This window comes from Cydia pomonella, chromosome 5 (assembly GCF_033807575.1).
Source record: "Cydia pomonella isolate Wapato2018A chromosome 5, ilCydPomo1, whole genome shotgun sequence".
Classification (NCBI taxonomy): Eukaryota; Metazoa; Arthropoda; class Insecta; order Lepidoptera; family Tortricidae; genus Cydia; species Cydia pomonella.
This window is the reverse complement of record NC_084707.1, coordinates 17,300,278-17,320,003: the sequence shown is the minus strand read 5'-3', so window position 1 is coordinate 17,320,003 and position 19,726 is coordinate 17,300,278. Positions and strand designations below refer to the sequence as shown.

The following is a 19,726-nucleotide window of genomic DNA, read 5'->3' as shown; positions in this document are numbered from 1 at the left end:
TCTAGCACTAACGACCACGGAGCAAAGCCTGGACAGACAGACAGACAGACAGACAGACAGACGGACATGGCGAAACTATAAGGGTTCCTAGTTGACTACGGAACCCTAAAAAGACCAACTAGTGGAGCATTAAAGCTTCTTTTAATCCATAGCCTCGTATATGATTCATGTAAGTAACACAGTAAAAGATCTGGGAAAAACATCAACTGGGAATGTGAACCTTAATCTCATTTACCAAGTTTGGATCCTTTTTACTAAGTTAGGTCTCATTTGCTAAATTGCCTTTGCCAGTTACGTCCATGGAGGTAAATTTACTCAGCTAAATAATCAGTAACGTTGATTCGCATTGAGTATTAGAAACAAGAAGAAAAATACTTAAAAAGAAAAGGAAAATAAAATGTTTAAGTATTTAAAAAAAGTATTGAAGTATTGGCTGTCCTCCCTCATCGGACTGGATTCTTGTCCAGCTCATTTATCCTGCCAAGCAATACGTCTGTGGAATGCTCTCCCTCTGCCTATCAGACAAGCTCAGAGCAAGCTTACATTCAAAATCAAGTTGCGTACGCATTTATTTGAAAACATTTGCGACTAAATGTCTACGTGATATCTCACACTAAGTACATATATATTATTATATAAGTAGTTATAATTCATGTAACTTTAATTTAGTTTATAAATTATTTAATAAATAATATTTAAATCTAGCTCATTGGTATTCGTATTCTCACTTATGAAATTAACTATTGATTTTCGATTGTTCTACTCATTTTGGAAATAAAATTATATATATATATATATGTATTTATTGAATTTATATATATATATATATAATATATATATGTAGGTATATTTAAAATATATATTTGTGTATTTATAGTATCATAGTAGTCTATTTTCATATCCACTATTTACAATCCTGCCAAACTAACTGTTTCTGTTTAGCCCCATGGTTGACTCCACCATTTGTATTCTTATTTTTGTAAATTTGTGCAATAAAGTTTAAATAAATAAATAAACAATAAATAAAATCAGTCAAATCAATAAAATACCAATTCTCCTAAAGCTAAATAAAATTTGTCATGAACATAAACCGTTAATTGTTTAATTTGTGCTGGAAAAGTATTAAGATAGACCTATCTAATATCATTACCGTAATACCACCCAACTACTCAGTCCAAAAGCTCCAGACTATGGTCCAAAATTAACTCGGACATCTTCGTACAGATCTGACTTTTCATTAGAATATTATAAAAACAGTATCTATTCATAAAATGGAATATACTAGGACAAAAAACTCACTTCCCACACCTATGCAATGTTTAGACACCAATGTACGTAGTACTTACTTTTATTTCTAGGTTTCTTTGAAGATCTACAAGCCGCCTCCACTTGTTCACTTTATTTTTTTGCAATGTATCATGCTTTACGACACACGGCTCTACATCCATAAAGGCCTTTAGTAATTCATTCTGCTCTAAGTGAAATGAGAGAACAACAGAGTTCAGAGGGCCTCCCGAGAACCACGTTCCACGTGTTGCCTCTATGTCGCACTTGTAAATTCGTACGTAAGTGTGACAAGGAGGCAACGCGTCGAACGTGATTCGTAGTAGGCGTTAAGTGAAATCATGCTAGGTGTTCAGTGGTTCCCAATATTTTATTGGCCGATTTGACATTATTTCGTGGTTATCTGGAGCCTTGAGGTTGAATATAGCTGATGGGAAGGTGTTGTGTGTGTTCTTAGCATGATTGATGTTTGCTTATCATCCAAGGTTTTCATAGAGTCATCAGACATTATTGGCGCTCGTGTTAACCACTCAGCCAGGAGCCGCGCCACTCAAATTAAATCCAACAACATGAAATAATGAGTTGTAAAAGTAAATTTTTGTTGATATTTACGTTTTTTTGGTAACACAGGTACTAAACTTGGACGCAATTGACATGAGCGGTCGTGTTAATGTGGCGACTTCTAGTTGTGGACTTTTCCATGTTGGTGTATAAACCTAAAAAAGCCTTCAACTCAACGGCCCAAGAGTAGAGACGGTAGAGACGCGATTCCCGTTACGTCCTACGCGGGTACGAAACGAACCAGGGAGAATCGGCGGGAAATAACCTGTGTGACGTTATGTGTACCTATAGTCGGCAACAAATATTGCGATACATTAAAGGTATTAAAGAAAGCATTCATTGTTTTCAAATGTTAACACACTTATTTTATAAAAGTAGAGTTTACCTAAGTGGAAAACATAGGTTTAATTTGCAGATTTTCTTCACTCTTGACGTAATTATGAAGGTTGTTGGTGTCTTCTACGACGTAATTTCATATTTAGGTGAGTAAATCATTTGGGTCTCTGTAGTATCTATATGGACCAGTAGGGCTAAGATGGTCGGCTCTTTATCATTTGTCACCATGCCTGTCACGTTCTAACAAGTATGTAAGCGCGGAAGTGACGGGCATAATGCCAATTGATAAAACTGGAACCATGCTGCCACCGCAGTAAGGCTAACATGGTCGGCTCTTTATCATTTGTCACCATGCCTGTTACGTTCTAACAAGTATGTAAGCGTTAAATTAACGGGCATAGTGACAAGCGATAAAAATGGAACCATGATGCCACTGCAGGTGAAATAATCTAAAACCAATTGTATTGTAAAGTTAATAAAAGATGTGCTCACTGACTGAAGAAAATGCAGTTAATTTTGAATCATGAACACCAGGCACGCTAAGATACTTCAGTTGTGGGCGTTATTTATTACATAGGTATGCTCGATGTACGATTTCTATGATACCAAGTTTAACTTTATCCTCTTTGACATATCTATCACTTGACGAAGACTGTAACATAGATTTACCACAGAATAAAAACTTATATCCACAACCCTCAGGCCCCGACGAGCGCGCATTATTTCAGAACATATGAAAAATACTGCGTGCTTAAGGGGCAATAACTCTCCCCGTGAGACATTAAGAGGCATTATGAGGCACTCGGATGTTTTTCAATTTGGTGAAATGGTGTCTGCAGTTTGCCTTTATGACAGCTAGTACTCGAAAGGTGAGTACTTACGAGATTTGTTAATACTTTTTACATTTTGCAGAGTGCCACTTTCATATACAATAGATATGTTTTTTGTTTCGCTTCGTCATTAATTTTGAATTATTTGTACCTACATAGATATTTGAATCGTAATTTGCTGTTGGGGATTATCAGACAGATAAAATTCTAAGGCAAAACCTTATATAATTGTAATTAGTAAGTGCATGGTGAACGGTGTTGGTCACACATACTGTAAACAGTGTTTAAAATACTTTATATTTAAGCCTTTCTTGTAGTGGCTGTTCGTTTACCTAAATATAATAATGAAATAAAAAACGAATAAAGTGAAAGTGGTCAATATTACATCAAATTGTGTAAACATACTTTCTGTAATGTTAATATCCAGAGAAGAAAATGAGGACTACGTTTATATGGAGAAGCGGTTGTCCCCTTTTTCTCAAGTATTCTTTATTAGAATATTCTAAACCAGAAAATTAGGACTTTTCTAGAGGTAGACACAGGCAGGTACAAACTAAAGGCTGTTAGTTTGGGAATATATGTTGTTCTATGTAAAATTGAATATTTAACGATATTAAATAATTTCGAATAAAAAAACTATAAGGTATCGTAGTGGTGCGTGACTGCATTGTCAATAAAAATTCGAGCAAAACCAATAGAAAGTCAACTACGACATGACGTCGGAAGTCGTAACTCATTCTCAAGATCAACACCAACAACAGCTCGTAAAACTGCGACTAGCGGTCGGAGGCTCCAAGCCATGTCGTAGCCAAGAACTTCTTTATATTGCATTCACTACATCGCCTTGGATAACCAGTATACTCGTAATTGCAACTTTGAACACACTTGAGTTGAGCCTAGCTGACTCTGCATGCCATTTTGTGAAGGTACCTTTGTTCAGACTTTTGCTTTACCATAAAATGGTCTACAAATTTTGTTATGTTTATTTTTAATCTACGATCAATACTTTAGGAGCTACAGGATATTTAAGTTAACAAAGAGACAAAAAATAGACGTTTTAAGAAATTGTTTTTTCGTAATTGTTCATCATAAAATCATCTCAACAAACATCTGAAACATCTGAAAAAAGGTAAGTACGAGGGTCATGCCAAAAGAAGTTAGATACTCTATGGTCATTTGATCGATACTGGCCAGTTATACACCATTGTAAAGGTAGGTTATTTGCTAATAAATTCAAATATGGAACACTCGGAAAATGTTAGGATTCCTTTTTTAATTATTTTTTTTCTGGGTAATTTTGGAGGGAAATTTTCGCAACAATGGAGCTCACTCGACGTGATTTTCGTGTTATGATTTATTATGATTTTAAAAAAGGTTTAAAACCTCAAGAGTGTTTTGAACTTTTAGTTTCAACTTTTGGCGAGTCTGCTTGTTCACGTGCAACTGTTTTTAATTGGTTTGCTGAATTTAAAAGGGGACGAGAGACCTTTGAAGATGAGGCGAAGACCGGACGGCCGCCAACCGCAGTCACTCAAGAAAACGTACAGGCTGTGGAAAAAAATGTTCGTGCGAACCGACGAATTACATATGCAGAGCTCGAGCGTGAGCTGGGTATTGGATCAGCAGCATTGCAAACTATAATTCATTATCATCTGGCCCTTCATAAGCGTTGTTCAAGATGGGTGCCGCACAAACTCACCGATTTGCAAAAAGACCGCCGCGTAGATTGGTGCAAATTTATGATAGATAAATTCGACGCTGGCGAGAAAAAAAATGTATATGATATACTTACAGGTGACGAAACATGGCTATATAACTACGACCCCGAAACAAAGCGGCAGTCCACAGTATGGTGTTTTGAAGATGAGCCGACGCCAACAAAATGTCGCCGAACCCGAAGTACACAAAAACAAATGATTGCCTCATTTTTCTGCAAGACGGGACATATTGCTACGATAGTGCTAGAAGATCAAAGGACAGTCAACTCTGAATGGTATGTGACAGTTTGTGCCCCCAGAGTACTGTCAGCTTGGTGTGACAAGCGGCCGAAATCGGGAACTCAGCACCTGCTCTGGCACCATGACAACGCTGCCCCTCACACTTCTGCTAGAACACTTGACTATTTCAGCTCAAAAAACGTGACTATCTTGCCCCACCCGCCATATTCCCCCGACCTAGCCCCTTGCGATTTTTACTTATTTCCCAAAATTAAAGAAAAATTAAAAGGAAGGCGATTTGAGAACAAAGAAGATGCCCTGGCTGCGTATAATTATGAAATTTCTGAGGTATCTAAAGAAGAGTGGTCATCGGTATTTTCTAAGTGGTTTAGACGGATGGAAAAGTGTATACGTGTTCACGGTGACTACTTCGAAAAAATAGATAGCTGTAATAAAGAATAAAGTCGGTAACTTTTGAGTATCTAATTTCTTTTGGCATGACCCTCGTACCTTCAATTTCAATTCAATTATTTCTCCTGATTTTATAAATTTTCTTGGGCTATACAATTAATTACCCCTTGAATTCGCAATAATTCCTTCTACTTACAGATTGAAAGTCTAATATTTTTTTACTTTACAAATGGTTATGTATGCCTTGAGGTAAAAAATAAATTTATAAAGTGAAACTAGATTGAAAATCTTCAGTGTTTCCATTTCTCCCGCGGACTGTTTACTCCATTCGGTTTCGGGTAAATAGGAACGGCAATGTTTATGATTTAGTCCGAATTAAGTATGACAACGTTAGTTACTAAATTATTATTTTATTAAAATTAGACAGGCAGATAACCAACTAACGAAAGTTTAATCTAAAAATTGATTCAGTTTGTGACATTTTTATATCTTTTACAGCATTTGAAGTTAAGTGTTCTCAATTCCCTCAGTTTCCCCTTGAGAGACCGCGCTTAAGACTCGATTATTTCTGAATTGTGGCTAAATTGTCTACATTCTTATACCCAATTCCTTATCGAAAGGGGACGGGCGCTTCTCCGTACAAACGTAGTTCCCATTTTCCTCTCTGGATTTTGATATTACGGAAAATATTTTTAGATAATTTGATGTATATTAACAAAAGTTATGGCCCTACGTTAGACTGTTTTCGATTTTTTTATTATTGTAAAAAATAGGAGCGAAAAACAGTTTTCATACAAATTTTTAAATGCTCCTAACTCTTATAATAATTAAATATTCGAAAAAACGTGGGCTGTGGTCAATATACAACCAATTGTGTCAAAATAATTTTATTATTTTTAATATCCAGAAAGAAAACTCCACTTTCGTCTTAATCTTCCGAGACTAAATAACTGTGTCGACGTCTCTTAAATGTGAAGATTTCAAAGACTAGTGTTAACACTAACACTACCAATAGGAGAGCACTTTTATACTGGTCTCTTACGACTAAGCGCTGGGTAAGTGCTACGAATAAAAGCTCTACCCTATTGTTGCGTCCACGCAGTTTGCGCAAAGAGCCCCCGCTGTAATTCATCTTATAAAAAAACGTTGTGCTACACTATGAAGTTCGTATAGAGTTACTCTCTTTCGGCTTTAAGCACGCGGGTGCCCATTTTTTCAATCTCAAAATTGAACGTCAAAACATCAATAAGACTTTTGAATGCCAAACATTTGTTCCGAGCGGAACACACATGGTGACCACACAGGACGTTTGTGCAACGTTAGAAAGCGGCAAAGTTATGACTTTTCGCCTAAAAAGTTAATGAAATCAAATCAGCTACACGTCGACCGTGAAATGAAGTGTTCAGCCGACGAGTGCGGATAAATAATGGGTTATGCATGTGTGACAACATTGACTTGTGGCTGAGATATAATCAATAAATATTATAGGACATTATTACACAAATTGACTAAGTCCCACAGTAAGCTCAATAAGGCTTGTGTTGAGGGTACTTAGACAACGATATATATAATATATAAATATTTTATAAATACTTAAATACATATAGAAAACACCCATGACTCAGCCATCATACGAATAAATGCCCTTACCAGGATTTGAACCCGGGACCATCCGCTTCATAGGCAGGGTCACAACCCACGAGGCCAGACCGTCCAGTCAGATATAGACTTATTCAGTGTAATTGGGGCAAAATCACTAGAATATAAGTTTCAAATGCAGGTCGACTGTGGGTGCACTTACCTCGTGTGACTGGAGAAAATGTATATTATAATCGGTATAAGTGCTTCAGACATTACACTGCTACTCTTAATAACTCTTAAAAGAAAATAATTTTACACAAAAAGCTATGAGCCTACAAGTTAGGAGCGCAAAAACATTCGAACATTTGGAAACTATGTACAGAATCAGATAGATAATGTTCTGTATTCTAAACAAAGGATTAAGTAACGTCCATTTGACGCTTCAAGTGGCGACCCACCACACACGGGTCGATGCGAAAATCAGTAGACGGTCAGCCACCAAAGAGTGGTTATTGAGGTGTTGCCGTATTTAAGGCACAATTGAACGCTTTGCAGTATATTTACGCTCTTCTAGCGCCCGAAAGCAGGTAAAAAGTTAGACAAAGATAACATACAGCAATAAAAACAATAACGCTTGGTATAAAATTCGTTGGTAAGGACCGTTTATTCGGGAGCGACCGCCTAGTCCCAGTTCTGTCTTGATTTTAAACAGGTTATTTTATAAATTAATTTAATTGTATGGTAGGTCCTTTTTGATATGCATAAACATTACAATCATTTAATTGTTCCATTCGAATAGCATATTTAATGCTGATATATGCTTTAATATATACTTTAATACGTAGATAAGCTTAAATAGTTGTTTTTGTAATATTCTCTAAATCCGCGCTGACCACCCAACTGGGCCCCGCCACTTGACTAACTTTTCACGTTTTTGCTGCCGCCACTGGAAGAGTTAATTATTGTAGTAAGAGTTAGAAGCTTTTAAAGATTTGGATGGAATTTATTTCGAACTGTTACCTAATACCTAAGTACATTGGTAATAAAAAAAACGAAAAAAGTGTGTGAGTGTCGTGAAACACTCGATTGGAACGAAGTATATTATTATTGATAAACGTAGTATATTATTGATTAACAAATACAAAAAAGACTTTAACGACAAAATAATAATTTTCAAAAAGTTCACAAATCAGTAAATGTGACTTACAAGCAGGAAAAACAACTTTAAAAATACATATTTAGTTCAAGCTGAAACTGATACGATAGCTTAGCTTGAGTTTCACACTCGCTTAGTTGATCAAATATATTAAATTGATATGCAAAAAAATACAAAAAGTAATATCTGCATATGATCTGCATACACGTCCGGGGATCGAACCCGCCTGTTTCTAAGCGGCTGATTGCCAACTGCGCCTACTGTAGAAGTACCTATGAGTACGTACGCAAGTCGGTGAAATCAGGTTACTTACTCTCAAGAAAAAAAATAAACAAAAGAGGGACGTAACGGAAATATCTTACACTCGTTTTCGCTTGGCTCCCATCCGCCAAACGTCCGATGAGGAACTTCGTTCAAAAAAATCTAATGCATAGCTGTTTTGTGGAGGACGATTATAAAATAGTGTAATAATGTCAATATCAAGAGGGGGAATTATGGATTACGTTTGTATGGACAAGCTCTTAAAGCTTATGTTAGATTATTTTATTATTATTTTCTTATAGCTTTTTAAGCTTAGTACCTATTGGTGCATTGTTCCAAACAACCTTACCGTAAAGACTCTAGGCAAATTATACACTTTCAGGACCCTTGCATAGATGTCATAGACGATTAGATACATGGACGTATTCAGTGAGACCGAAGTGAACAAAATATGGGAATTGAAATAAAATTTACTTCTCCCCCCTATGATTTACTGTTACAATGTCACTACATTCCTCAAGTTTTTTTATTCCGAAACATATCACAGCGCAGTGCACAGGTTCAGACCACAAAAACGCCATAAAGTGTCATAAAAAATATTGCCAACATCTCGCCGTTTGAATATTTGAATAAAGAATAAGTGAACATAAAAAGGCTGGCTGGTGAGGAGCAACAAATTGCGCGCATTATAAATGACAAATGTAAGCGCGCGCGGTGTCGGGTTGCGGCCACCCGCGCGCCCGGATTAGTTTCAGCTTACTTTCCTGCTCCCTGCCCTTGTATTTCTATTACATGCGCGAGCGCATACAGGTCAAATAACCATACGTCCAGTATAACTATAACCGCGAGACCCTTCAAAAATGTCAGTAATCGAACGCATTATGCTGGTAGGTCAAGCCTCCGATTGACTTGTGCTCGGTAACCGATTTGAATGACACCGCTGCTCCCTGCGCCGACGCACCGAAATAGCGCCCTCTGCCCTTCACGTCTGCAGCTTGGCTGTGACTGCCAACGATATCGTATGAATAATTTAATTTTGGAAAACGTAGTACCTAAAAAAGTACAGCATGTTTGAGCTACCTGTTTGTTATAATTTATTAGCACAAACTTAAGTATCAGATATTCCAACCAATCCTCGAATGACCCCTAGGCTAGTTACCTCTTACGTAATTATACGATTTTTGAAGATTGAATTAACCGGTTTTCCTGTTTTTAAGTACCTATAATAACAGCAGTAGGTACAGTCAGCATCAAAAGTAGCGGATCAAATAACGTTTCATAAGTAAGTACCATTCTGTAACAACTTAACAAAAAGTGATGTCTTTAATATAGAACAACTAAGACTGTAAAAGATATACTTTTGAACGCGAATTTTAGAAATTTATCTATATTTGGAAAAGTTACCCGGAATATCAGATACTTTTGGCGCGTTGTTTCATCCGCTACTTTTGATGCTGACTGTACCTACTTCTCGTCGTACACTACAAATTATGGTTATAATATGTCATATGACTTATGATACTAATAACCGGATGTTATACGAAAATATTATAATGAGGAAATTGTGTACAGGCCCATATTTAGAGGTGAGGTCTATCTCACCACATTTAAGCTCACAACAAATGAGAGTGTAAAGTTATTAGATTATCATAAACCGCTGCCGTTAGTAAGCATAAGTATTCCACCAAAGACATGTCATGTAAAATTGACCGCCAAGACTGACTAACTTTTACTGTAAAAAAGGTTACCTATTAGATCCCAGCAAAAGCCGAGCCCATTAGCCCTAACTTTACAAACCCTACACATTGGTTTAAAAACTATGGCTTGTTGGCCGTTTCATAGATCTATTGCATTATCACTGGTCAATAGTGGTTTTGTTGCCTCTAATATAAGATTGCTTTCCGATGTATTTATGCTCACAATTTATGGAACTATCAATGAATTTGGAAGATTTCTCTACTTTTATTAAGCCTTTATTTTCATTTTACAATTAAACGCTAAAATCATAAAAACTAGAGCAAATTCATGACTATTAATATATTCGTAAACTGTGTGGAAGATTTTTGGAAAAATACCATCCATTAGCCATCGGACACCACTACCCTCTCCAGCTCCACATGCTGGCCCATCATAACATAAATTCATCATAACAGCCCAAATAGCATACTAAAGATGATTGCTGATCATGTGTATTGTCCCGTAATTATTGAAATACCTAGTTTTAAATGTAAAATTGAATTTAGCTTTTAAGTACTAACATTATTTTTACGAATGTACAGTCGCCATCAAATATATCGGAGCGGCCAAGGTGCTCACAAATATCTGAACACGCCTCTATTGTGAAGGCGTTAGAGTGCGTGTTCAAATATTTTTAAGCACCTCGGCCGTTCCGATATATCTGGTGGCGACTGTACTTACTAACAATAATAAGATCATTGTCATAAAAAAATAATAAATCATATTAATATAAAATCATATTAATATAAAATCATATTAATATCTTATTAATATTGTCATTGTAATATAAAATAGTGAGCCAGTATGATGGCCCATCGTATAGAAGTAGAGGAGTAGGTACTAGTAGGAATTAGCTTACCAATTCATCAGTTTTTTTTTAAATCCAATATTTGCACCAAACACAATCAAATCGCGTGGTTTTATGAATGTTCATCACGTTTTCTTGTGCCACTCTTAGGTTTTCTAATAATAAAAAACTAACCGTTCGGAATTTCCCGCCATTACACTTCAACCCTCGCGCTGCAATTCGCTTGCGGTACGGTGCACTCATGATATACCCCGTCTCGCTTGCACTCGGCTCTATGCCGCAAACAGCGCCATACCTTTCTCGCTCCCGCATAGTCATCTGTTTTATGGGCGGCGCACTCATTCCATGCGCGCGCGTTTTTACTTCAACTCAAGCATTATCAAATTTTCTTTTAACGTTTCTGAAGCTATTGCAATGTTCATTAAGCTTGTTTGGAATTGTTTGACATATTAGTAATTCAAACGGTACCTAATTAAAGGGTATTCTAAATTAAACTGATTATGAAACCGAATTGTAAAACCAAGCTATTAAATTGCTTAAGATTACAATTGTAACGAAAATTCTATTAACATGCAGTTCAACACCGTTACATTAATTTTAAAATTTGAATAATAATCGTTGCATACAAAAATATTAATTTTTTAAGTGTGCGAAGGAGAGGCAGGTAGGTGGGGGGAGAGGCGACAGCGGGTAGAGCGTGTATTCGCCGGGGGAAGGCCCCGCCTGCGCGCCCCGCCCGCCGCTGCGCCGCGCGGCTCAGTTCGCGCTCGTCGCCACGCTACCCGCTCGTAACGACCACTCCGCTTCTTTTAAAACATACGCGAAAAAATGTGTGTTCCTTATTTAAAAATTTGTGCGTAGCGGACGTTAATTATTTAGAATTAAAAGCAAAAATGTTAAACACGTGATTTAATTTGTAATTAGAATCTTATTGGACTTTTCTTCAGTGGACAATGATTTTAAAACGGAGACAGTCGAGTGATATGACGGTTTGTATTGAGTGTTGATGGATGTGGAGACGGAGGGCTGGTCGCGGGCCAGGATGGTGGCGGAGGAGAGCAAGGCCCGCGCCACGGACTTCAGCATTGCGGCCATCATGGCCCGCGGGGAACCGCGCAGCCCCGTCGCCGTTTCACCGACGCGTACTGGTAAATTCTACATTATTTTATATACCTAGTGTAAAATTGAAAAATACGATTTTTCAACTTAATTTATGTCATGCGTCTGGAACGTTAACGAGAGGTATATAATTTATATCCCAACCGCAAAATGTGCGTTGCGCGCGGCACCGATGCCGCCGGCAAACGTAGGCAAGAAATTAGGGACATACCTAAGTACCTGTATTCAAGTGTATTTTTTCTATAGACGTATTCTTTAATGATGTCCTATCTTTCATAAAAATGTTGGTACGGAGGTATTGAAATTTGCAATATTTTTGAAAAGATACATAAGTACCTAAACCTTATTTCTGGTCATTTTATTAGATATGATTATGGATAAAATATTGTTTGTAGTTAAGTACCTATGTGTGAACCTACATTTGTGTACTTACATTGCGTAGTTGTGATTGTTTTTTTAAATTAGGGTAGGTACAAGTACCTATATAGGTACAATGCGTTTTGGTTTAACTCGTGTATGGTTGACATAATATTATTTACACTGATCTCTCGAACAACTTGTACTTAATATAGAATCGGTGAAAATTATATGTTACTGTTATTTGCCGCTATTTTTACATGGATACGCAGTACCTAAGTAGATAAAGTCGCTTTTTATCAGCTGTAACTTCTATGTTTAGTGTTCATGCATGCTACAAAAAGCATAATTATTTAGTATAATAAAAAGGTCAATTCATGATACTTTATGTTTTACGTCTAAATATATTTTTAAGTATTTTAGTTATTTATTATTAGGCATGTCTGCCGTTGTAGAAAATCAAATTTAAAATGTTTTCAAATAATTGTAGGTAGGTATAGGTACCTAATTAATGTAATAAGATAAAATTGTCGTAGTGAAATATGAATAGGTCTAGTTTGTTATTACACTCAAATTACATGTAAAATCTTCTTTTTATTGGGTTTGCACTAGTTTGTATAGAGACTATAGGTATCTATTATTAATTGGTGCATTGTTGTTATTTTGAGAAAGATAAGTACCTGTTAAAACCCTAAAAACAAAATACGTAGTTAGGTCGGGTATCTGATAGTATGTTTTGTGTTTTTGATTAGGTAGGTGCCTACCAATATAAACAGAAGCCAGCTGACGACTAGGTACCTAATACATTTTTTCTCAGACGATAGTGGACGACCGCGTTTTCTATAGAAATGTCCCCATTTTCCTCAATTATTACACAATTTTTGTTGGTAGGTAGGTATATGAATTACAGTCGCTTTGATTGTTTTTCGATTTTGTGATTAGGTAGGTAAAGAGTCAGGATCAAATAACAAATTCCATACAATTTTTAAAAGCTTCAAAATCTTATAATAACTAAAATACGACAACATCAAACGAAGGGGCATAACTGTGGTGTGGTGAATGTACTTGTTAATGTAATGCATTTGATGTACATCAAATGCCGTAAAAACATTTTCTATAATGTAAATATCCAGAGAGGAAAATGTGGTCTACATTTGTATGAAGAAGCGGTCACGTGACTTCGACCCCTTTCCTCTTAAGAGCGACCAATAACTAAACTTATTAGGTAGGAAGGTAACCAATATCTACCTAAACTTATAAGGTATCTACCTGTACCAAACAAACCGGTCGTTTTTGTCTACGTGACAGCATGATAAAACTGTATCTGTCACTTTCAATCCCGCGGTGTTAAAAAGTGACGGATATTGTACCTATCACGTTCATAAAATTATCCATAATACGCTTGCTGGACTCAATATGTCCTCCAGTGGTAGTTCAGTAGCTACAGTAAATAATTAAACGAGTACGTACAATTATTAATTCATTTACCTTAACCCGTGGCAGGTAAGTGGGTTTCTAATGTATAAGTAGATAGGTACCTGTAATAATTTAATACTAATATGTATTATATTATATCCTCGAACGATACATTAGGGTTGATTTACAACCAATTAATCCTTAATAATCGGAAGAGGATTGCAAAAAACACATTACAACCCGATGGTAAGGATTTAAGACAGATAGATATCAACTTTAGCTGAAGATACCTGTTTGTTAAAACTCACCCAATAACGCACTGTTTGTTTGGTATTTACTGTGAGCGAAATTGCATGGAGAAATTGTGAATGAATTCATTGATTAAGTCGCCAGGCACTTTTGCTGATGTTGGTACCTTTCTAGTTCACTTCATACACTAGACAAAATACAATAAGTACCTATAATATAATCCATATTAACACAGCAGCTAAGTATACCCAATGATAATAACATATTACCTATAGATAGGTTATACTCATACAAAAGGAGCACAAATTTTTTTTCCATATTTATTTCTATACCTACGAAGAAATCTGTTATTTTTGATTAATTTTCGTATTTCATTCATCTATATCATACTCATACTCGTTAAACATAAGCTTGTCTCTCTCTTTCGGTGTGCACGCAACGCACGTGTCTCGCTTGTCTACGCGCGACTAAAGGACCTTTAGTAAAGGTAACTTGTACAATTTGTGACAAGATCGAGTCAGTGGCAAAATCGGGTTTTTTTAGATATCAATAAAATCTAAAGTATAAGAGCTATGCAATTGAAATTTTCTATCCACTATTGACATCATATTCCGAGAATTTTGTTTCTCTGGGATAACATACTCAATCGAATAATGAGAAGTGGGTCTAATTCAGTTTGCAAGATTTGACCCGAACAGACATACATACAACATACATACGTTATGTATGTACAAACATTGCAGGTCAAATAAAAGCTTGTAAAAATGTTGAAACTATGTAAGAAAATCGGGAAAGTTTCACTTCAATCAACGTTCCAAGACTTCCAAGTAACCACTTAACTAATAGGAAGCGTAACTGTACTTAATTGCTTAAATTAAACTATGTGTGTTGTTACTAATATTGTTATACGATTATTAGTGTTATTATGTTACGAGTGTTTCCTAAGAAACCTATAAAAGTCCCGAGTGAAGTACAAGGGTTTGGATACTAATTGGAGCCTTTGCGCCGGCGCAGGCCGTGATTCACAAAGCTTAGGCGCGTCGAACGGTCATAGCAACCAGTTTACTGTGACCTCAACCGTAACTATAGATATCTAGCAAGGTTATCTCAGGCGCACTGTGGAACGACGCCAAACGTGGTGGTTGGACAAGAGAATTTTCTGTTTTTCGATACTAACTTTATATGGCGTTGATAAAGATATTTGGGGAGGGACTTAGTCCTGAACAAATTCTCAAGATGCTGATTTTTGTTAGGTTAATAAAATGTTATCATATCATAATTAAACAGAAAATTCTCTTGTCGCACCACAAGTATGGCGTCGAACCACAGTGAGGTGGCGGTAAAGAAGATGCACGGTGATTTTTAACCGACTTCAAAAAAGGAGGAAATCGACCCTATTTTTTGTATGTTACCTCAGAACTGCGTCATTTTTGAACCGATTTGGAAAATCATTTTTTTTCTTTCAATGTAGGTATATACCTAGTCCCTAATTGGTCCCGTTTTTGTCAAAACCCAGTTCTGATGATGGGATCCATGACGAATCCAAGGATCTCCTCAAATCTTATAGGCATAAATATATATAGAGATTTTAGTAATTTCAGCAACAAACCCAGGAACTGCTGAATATGACCTTGGCACCGTCTTCAAGTGTATCAGTTGCTAGCGCATATAAAACGGGATGATATTTTATTTTATCCTTTTTCTAGAAAAAGCGAGAAGGTTACTGAGCTTTGCGAATATCCTCTTAGAAGTATAGGAGAAGGATATTCAGAGGACAGGTAGGATCGACAGGTAAAACTTATGCTGGCGCCATCTGTACTAACTTCGACCGATCGATCTCAATCTCAAGGTAAGTCTGAACGTTCACCTCTGCGTTGTAAGCAGTAAGAACGCGGTCAGGTCGTGTTGCAGCGTTCGTTATTTCCGATTAATTGCGTGGAACGAACACTGGGGACTGTTGCGACACACAAATTACTTTAATACAATAAATAGCCATAATGCCTTGTGTTACTATATGTTTGTGTTTGATTGTTTTCGGAAACGTTTTATTACGTCCTTTTAGGCCAGAACTCTTAAAAACGCCTTTGATTCTTTTTTACTCGATTGGCGATCTCTATGCACTATGGTAACGTTTTTCGTTTTGATTGTATGCATGTTTTACCGTTTTTATAATCTTTGTTATTCAGATTTGACACCTTATCTGTCAATGTCTTGCGGTTCAAACGCTATCGGTGGAAGTAGCAAGTTATTTTCGCCTCGTATGAATATGCTATGATGCTTAATGTAATCTTTCGAGGTTGTTTTTATGGCCTATGGTACACGTACTACGTATTCTAATCTTTAACATTATTTGTCATACGTAACTCGATGAAACCTCTGAAGGTCCATGCGACGTACCTTCTCTGACGTCACTATCAAAGTTATTTACATAGAGTCGATGCCACCAGTGAGTTACAATCTCGCCAGTTAGATTACAGACTAACCTAACCTACGTAAGATTGTAACTAAATTAACAGTTTCAATCTTACGGTGTCCTATACAAGGTGACCGCGAGGAAACGGGAAAAAATTAACCATCTATTCCTGAGGTCATAAGAAGGAAAAAATCTTATACAAATTTAAATCAATTCCACCAGAAATATTTTTTTTTGTTTTTATTTTGTATATTTTTATACAAAAAAAGGTCGGTTCGACTCTAGCAATGCTTTACAAAAATACCTTTGTATTTTATCATATCATAGAAGACTCTTAAAACTATTTCCGAGTATTCTATGATATGATAAAGATAGCAAATGCTCATCTTTAATAATCAGTCATTTTTTATGTGCCATGTACGACTTTGGTAATGCTCATCTTTAATAATCAGTCATTTTTTATGTGCCATGTACAGTAGAGTTGGACCAAACTTATTTGGTACCAAACTAAGACCATGCTCAGACAGTGCAAGTGTTATTTAAACGTCATAAAAGTTTGACGGTTAAAATAACACATTTTCTCACTGCACCCACATTCGAGAATTTCTGTTTTGCCCTATGGTTGACTGGTAGAGAATGCCTTAGAGCTCGTTCCCACTATGTCGGATGTCGTGGCGATTTTTAATCGTGTGTCGTTGCCGCTGTTCTCACTATGTCGGATGTCGGATCCGGATTTCAATCGGGTGTCGGCGGTACTGTTCCCACTAGTCGTCTGTCGTGCACGATCGCAGCTGGCGTGTATTTTTCGAGTGAGTAGCGAGGCTTAGTACAAGATGAACGTCGACGAAATGTTTGTGGTTTTGTATTATTTGCAAAAGAAACGATTAGAGGCAATTAAAAAAAGGAGATATTGGGTACACCCAATTCTCAGGGAAAGATTTACCTTAGGAATATTTCAGAATTTGATAGCTGAATTAAGAAGTGATGAAGTGAAATTTTTCAATTATTTTAGAATGTCTATAAGTACATTCAACGATCTACTATCTCGGATATCAGGATGCATAAACTACAAAAATACAGTATTTAGAGACTGCATTTGCACTGAATTTGCACTGTGTGAGGGTGCCGCGCGGGCGGCGCGGGCGAAATCGTTCCGACATCCGACAAAATGTGAACAGCGCTATATTCACTCGTACGCGAGCGAGACACGACACGATTTTTTTCCGGGCTGGGAGGGCTGGCAAAACGCACGACATTTTATGTCGTATCCGACACAAAATCGTTGTCGGACGAGTGTGAACAGCTTCATATAAAATGTTCTGCCAGTGGAACGTACGATTAAAAATCGCCACGACATCCGACATAGTGGGAACGAGCTCTTAAGCATTAAGTCCGCCATTTGTACTTATTTTTATTGTGCAATAAAGTTGAAATAAATATATAAATAAACAAATTGCACTATCTGGGTTAATAATCGCGGCCAACTTGACCAAGCTAAGCTGGCCGCGATTTTGATAGCCCAGCCAGTGCAAGTGTTTTGGTCTGACTCTAACAGTGTTTCCGTGTGTCAGTGTAAGAGGTACCTTATTGTTAGTGGCTATGCGAGCTACAATATTCATAAATAAACGGGTGTTTCGCTACACTTTTCGTGTTTTTTGCTCTTTTTGCCTGTGTGTCGACATGCACCAGTCATTTACCGTTGCGTCCTCTCACCGTCTGACCGCAAAAAATATGCTAACTATGTTTTTCACTCGATTACGCTCAAGAATCATACATATCCCTTGGGAGACGGTGTTCGAACCATTCTACAAATGTTTGAACTCATGTCATTGTTCTCTTTGGAATGCTGACAAAACAGATGACAGGCTTCAATATTGTGAGTTCCTTAAAAATAAAAATATTTCCCCAGTCAACTATGTTAGTTATATTTTAGACTCTATTGTATCGAGTTAAGATCTTTATTGAAATACGTTTCATTTGAACTTTGGCTGTGAACTTTAGACTCGTAAGAAGTAACTTCTAGCTCGAGCGAGACGAAGGCTTTGAACATCTTCAGAATTAAGTAAGAATGTCTAATATCCTTATATGTAAGTACAGCTGTCATTTTTTCTACTGAAATAATGACCTTGAGTTGATGTTGAGGGTCGGCAACGCTTAAGTGGCTCCTATGGTGTTGCTTATGTCGATGGGCGACGATGACCGCTTCCCATCAGGCGGCTCGTCTGCTCATTTGCTGACTATGCTAACATAAAAAAAAGTTCATAGTTCACATTGTGTTATTGGTTCTATTTGGGCCTCTACAACTGAATGGATATCAAATACTGTAAAGTATTCCTTCATTTGTAGATGTCAGTGTTTTGTTAGAATAAGTAGTCTTGTTATGTATTTTTTAACATCCTTTTTATTTGTCTCATCCTTTCGATTTCGAAACGTGACGTACGCGTTTGCGTTTAGTCTCATTTTGTATGTGATTTAGAAAGAGCGCGCCAAGCGGGACGTTTTGGAAACTCAAAATCCTATACAAAATGACACTTAACGCAAACGCGTTCGTCACGTTATGATGTCGATTAAATTTACACTAGGGGTACTGTTCTTTTTAACATAAATGCAAAAACAAATGTATTTTTGAAGATTGTTTAGGCACTAAACGATGGCTTGAGCTGGAAGTTGTCGCCGAAATAGCTATGTTGCTCAATGTATATAAATTGCTCCACCTTATTAAACAAACGAAATAGAGCAAAAACAAGTTTTGTATGAAAATCTTAAATTCGTTGTATTTATTTAACTATGGTATCTGAGTTTACATAAACTAATTACAGCCCTAGATATACCCTATCGTATTGTAAGTACAAAGTTTCAGAGCAATCTAAGTAGTCGTTTTAAAATGAGAGCGTTACTACGTTTGTATGGAGAACCGAGCTTGCTGGGGACCCTTAAGTCATTATCACACGAACTCACAATGGTCTTAAGTGCCATAAACCCTACTGACACTTATAAGTAATTTATACCAATTTCTGCCATTTTGAATTTTTTTCAGAAAATGCAATGATAATAAAATCTAACTATCGAACCTGCTGGAATTTCACTAAACCGGTTGAGTAATGCGATCTGCAGAGAAGAACATCCGGGCGTATGAAAGTATTTTTGTCCATGCTGAAACGGAGACCTTGAAAAATATAACTCTTATATACTCGTAGGATAATTCCGGTGACTACACATCTGTATTTTTTTAAAAGTCCGTATTATTAATGTTATGTAGGTCGGTGGAGA

The 19,726-nt window shown here is 36.7% G+C and overlaps 1 protein-coding gene across 1 annotated transcript in view; it reads left to right on the top strand.

The window, feature by feature from the left end:
- The first annotated feature begins 11,557 nt into the window (after positions 1 to 11,557).
- The window catches only part of LOC133517869 (T-box transcription factor TBX20-like), a 104,047-nt gene continuing 95,878 nt past the window's right edge, over positions 11,558 to 19,726 (top strand). Inside the window, exon 1 of the mRNA XM_061851327.1 lies at positions 11,558 to 12,050. Within this exon, the coding sequence (XP_061707311.1) occupies positions 11,909 to 12,050 (142 nt within the window). The 5' untranslated portion in view covers positions 11,558 to 11,908. The remainder of the gene's footprint in view (positions 12,051 to 19,726) is intronic.